The sequence below is a fragment of the Priapulus caudatus genome, unplaced genomic scaffold (assembly GCF_000485595.1).
Source record: "Priapulus caudatus unplaced genomic scaffold, Priapulus_caudatus-5.0.1 Scaffold1550, whole genome shotgun sequence".
NCBI lineage: Eukaryota > Metazoa > Priapulida > Priapulimorpha > Priapulimorphida > Priapulidae > Priapulus > Priapulus caudatus.
The window spans coordinates 30,992-35,669 of NW_014578611.1; the positions used below are offsets into that span (position 1 = coordinate 30,992).

The window sequence follows — 4,678 nt, forward strand, 5'->3', positions numbered from 1 at the left end:
ACGGACACGCTGGATCGGAGGCAGCGGTCTTCACCTCTAAGCTTCTCCACTACCACATACAGGTGATCATGACCTCATGCTTGACCTCTGCTCTGTGTGGGTCAGCATGCAAGTAGGAGGGTGTGGATAGACGCAGGGAGCCGTGTGGCAAGATACAGGGGGGTTAGAAGCTGTAGACGCATCCATGCATGGCTTATTAAGGAGACTTCGAACTGTTAACCATTTTGGGAGTTGCAATTTTTACACATTCGTAAGTGTGCTGTACCTTAACACCATAATAATCTCTCTCTCGCTCTTTCTCCCTCTCTCCCTCTCTCTCCCTCTCTTTATCTCTCCCTCTCTCTTTCTCTTTATCTCTCCTTCTCTCTTTTTCTCTCGATCTCTTTCTTTCTTCTCTCTCCCTCTCCCTTTCTTTCTCTCTCTCGGTTGCTCGCTTCCGCGCTCTCTCTCTTTCTTTCTCTCTCTTCATATATGTATATATATAGTTGTTACAACTGTTGTTTACATCTATAACTTCTAACATATTATAAACCTGTGCAGGAAAAGCTAAGCACAATGCAGGAGCTGCTGTTCACGAACAAGAAAGACAAGGTCGCGGAAAACGGCTGGCCGGACGGCCAGGTGACGGCTGACTGGAAGGATGTCCTTCCTGACCAGCTGGTGACAGGAGCACTGGAGGCGGCATTCCACACCATGGTAACGACGCTCGATCAACGACCGCACTAACAGCGTGCTGCCATATAGAGCTACCTATGTTTCTAAATAAATGTTGTGTGATTGCATGTATGGTACGCGCGTGCACGTTTTCACGTGAATGATTGTGGTGATAAACACCCACATGCAACCCCTACCGGACTACTGTCAGGATATGCTACTTATTAAAGGTGGGGTGTGAACAGTCACACTTATCGAAGGTTACGCGATTACTTTCAGGATGTATTCCACTCTTTATCGATTGATTTCGTCCAGGCTGCATCCCACTCATTATAAATTGATTTTTGCAGGTTGTATCTCACCTATTATCGATTGATTATTAGTAATACGTATCCTCATCGATCGTGATTTCCTCGCAGGATGCAGAGATCGTACGGGAGCGGCAGGTGTACCGGCTGTTACCAATTACTAGTTATCAATTAATTACTAGTTATTGATTGATTATTAGTAATACGCATCCTCATCGATCGTGTTTACCTCGCAGGATGCACAGATCGGGCGTGAGCGTCACATGTACCAGCTGACGGGCGGCTGCGCCGTCATCGTCGCGCTTTTCTTCCTCGACCGTCTCTATGTCGCGAACGCCGGTGACTGCCGGGCCGTCGTCTGCCGGCGGGCGCGGCCGATGCAACTCTCCACCGACTTCACGCCCATCACCGAGCGACAGAGGCTGCAGCACCTGGTGGGTGTCGTCGCCACGGCGACCGCGTCTCGATCGAGTAACGCGTTGATTAATCGCAGCATAACCGATTCGTTTCGTAACCGATCTGCTCTAAATTGGTCCGCGATCGGCAGGTAGCTCTCTGGCTAATCAGAAGATGAATAGAATGTTTGGCTGAGAACAATGTTGAGCTTCTAAGAACAATGAACAATAAGAACGAAAATAAGAACTAGGAATGTTCGACTTCTGAGAACCAACATTGCAAACAAAACGTGAGAATGAGCAGCAAAATATAACTACCAAGAATTATAACGCCAAAAAAAGTACGACGATGGCACTCACAACACACCGTGCTCACGATAATGTCTGGACCTTCGTCATCGTCGGTCGATCGTGTGCTCCCGCCCCCTGCGTGTGCGCTCCCCCTTCACTCTCTCTCTCATGCTCCCCCTTCTCTCTCTCTCTCTAACCGCTCCCCCTTCTCTCTCCCTCTCTCACCGCTCCCCCTTCTCTCTCTCCTCACCGCTCTCTCTCTCTCTCTCTCTCTCTCTCTCTCTCCCTCTCTCTTCTCTCCGTCGCAGCTCCGCTTCACTTCTCTCTCATCGCTCCCCCTTCTCTCTCTCACCGCTCCCCCTTCTCTCTCTCCCTCACGCTCCACCTTCTCTCTCTCTCTCCGTCGCAGGCATGGCTGCGGCCTCACCTCATTGGGGATGAGTTCACGCACCTGGAGTTCCAGCAGCGGCTGACGAGCCTGGACGTGGGTCGGCGCGTGCTCTACAGGGATGTGGGCATGAAGGGATGGGCCTACAAGACCGTCACGCTAGAGGACATCAAGTTCCCGCTCATACACGGCGATGGCAAGCGGGTCAGTGTTCGTCCGTATGACCTTCGTCCTCCGTACGACCTTCGTCTTCCGTACGACCTTCGTCCTCCGTCCGACCTTCGTCTACCGTACGATCTTCGTCCTCCGTCCGACCTTCGTTGTTGTCAAGGTCGCGTGCGTCGTCTGCCGCGTCGGGAGAAGATATTCTTATTTTTGTTATCTAACTTTAGGAAAACTTTCTTCCCTCGTAACTTTCAAAACTTTGATGAAAACTAAGACGTAACCGTACAACGATTCTAATTCTAACATGACGTTAGTAATATCGTGGAGATATCTGTGGGTACTATACAATGCTCTACACATACATTCGTGGTAATATCTCTCGTTATCTCACTCTGTTTATATCTGTTATTATCTCTACTCACTCCCGCAGTTATCATTTCATTATTGATGGTTAGTATTATTATTGGCTATGATTATTGATTATTGGCATGCGAGTTATTGATTGATGGATATTCATATTATTATTGATTATTATTGATTATTGGTGGGCGAGTTATTGATTGATGGATATTAATATTATTATTTATTATTATTGATTATTGGTGGGCGAGTTATTGATTGATGGATATTAATATTATTATTTATTATTATTGATTATTGGTGGGAGAGTTATTGATTGATGGTTATTATTAGTATTGATTATTGGCAGGCGAGTTATTGATTATTATTGATTATTGGCAGGCAAAGTTGATGGCGACCATCGGGGTGACGCGGGGATTCGGCGACCACGACCTAAGGGTCTATAACACGGAGCTATACGTGAAGCCATTCCTATCTCCTAATCCAGAGGTCGGTGGCAGAGGAATCCACGTTCGCTCCTTGCGTTATTGTCGCCATTCTCAGCGAAGTCCATTTTAAAATTCTAGCGAGGATTGGGTTTACTGTGATTCTAATTCAACTGCGAAAACCCTGTTTCGAGGCAAATCCCGTAACTGAAATATACATGCTGCTAGGTGGCGGTCTGTACCCTGGACTGACTACTGAAAAATTTTTGACATCTTGAACAGTTTAGATAGTACAGATGCCGCTACCGTCTCCTAAATTCTCCCAGAATCGCAAAACCACTGAATCTAGTGGTTGTCTAGGACTAGTGTGATGACACTACTTGTCGGCTTGCGTTCACCTGTGCTATGTGTTTGATTACAGGTGCGGGCGTACGACCTTGCCTCCCAGATGCATGATGCAGACGACGTGCTCATACTGGCTTCTGACGGCCTGTGGGACGTCATATCAAACGAGAAGGCTTGTGAGCTGGTTAGCTCGTCTCTCTCTCAGTTCGCTCCCGACGACATGGCAAGGTATGTGTGTGTGTGCGCACGTGCGTGCGTGCGTGCGTGTATGTTTGTGTGTGCTAATTTATTTTTACGGGAAAAATTTAATGAGTAAGACTAATATTTTTGTCCCCAAGTGCGATCGATGAAAATGCCCGTGTTCAGGAATTCGTTGAGATTTGCTATAGCTTTGTGTCGATGAGTGGATGTGACATCTATGATTGCAAGTGTTGACACATCACATTGTGTCACAAATCACTCGTACACAGTTAAGCTAATAATACCTATAATATCTATATATATATATATATTATATAATATATATATAGTAGATTCAATGGTTGTTTATGAACTCGTGTGTCGGAGTGCTCAATACTACCATGAGTAGAGCAAATATAGATAAGTTATACGGACACGGTAGAAATTTTGACTCTGTTTATCTTTTGGACTTTGGACTTTTTATCTTTTGGACTTTGTTTATCTTTTGACTCTGTTTATATTTGGAACTTGAAAGACAGCAACCTAGACTACGCGATTAAATGGAAGATACTGGAGCAAAGCGCCACACTACTCGAAACCTACAAAGAAATGCAACCTATGCTTAACAGAGAAATTTTACATATCTGTGTAAACTGAGACCGCTACACTGAATAAGAGAAACCGAACTTGTTAGTAAATGTAGACTATAAAGATAAATTTTTATTAAGGAACATTATGTGAACTCTTAGATGAATTCGTTTAGCAGCCAACGCGCAGCAGTCACCGACAATGACGTGCTAATTAGTATCTGGTATCTATGGTATTTCTTTAGAACGCGCACGCATTGAATACGAACAATAGATCACATTAATGCATGAATGTTTTTATACTGCTCGGGATGTTCTAAATAGATCACTCTGTATTAGGCACTGATGAGTGTGGAGCTTTCGCTCCACACGAAACAGTTCTGTATGCCAATAAACAGAGTCAAATTTCTACCGTGTCCGTATAACTTTATCTAATATATATATATATATATATATATATATACATAATAGCGGCGGACGTAAATCTGCAACACAAGCATGCACATACATATATATGTATATATATATATGTATATATAATATTATATGTATATTGTGTGCCTCTGTGTTGCAGTATATA

At 44.5% G+C, this 4,678-nt stretch overlaps 1 protein-coding gene across 2 annotated transcripts in view; it reads left to right on the top strand.

The window, feature by feature from the left end:
• LOC106816982 (protein phosphatase 1H-like) overlaps positions 1-4,678 on the top strand; it is a 10,857-nt gene that overhangs the window by 4,611 nt on the left and 1,568 nt on the right. For both annotated transcript variants that reach the window (XM_014821625.1, XM_014821626.1), the window contains exons 5-9: positions 541-696; positions 1,199-1,396; positions 2,058-2,240; positions 2,943-3,050; positions 3,408-3,559. In XM_014821625.1, coding sequence (XP_014677111.1) covers positions 541-696; positions 1,199-1,396; positions 2,058-2,240; positions 2,943-3,050; positions 3,408-3,559 — 797 coding nt within the window. The remainder of the gene's footprint in view (positions 1-540; positions 697-1,198; positions 1,397-2,057; positions 2,241-2,942; positions 3,051-3,407; positions 3,560-4,678) is intronic.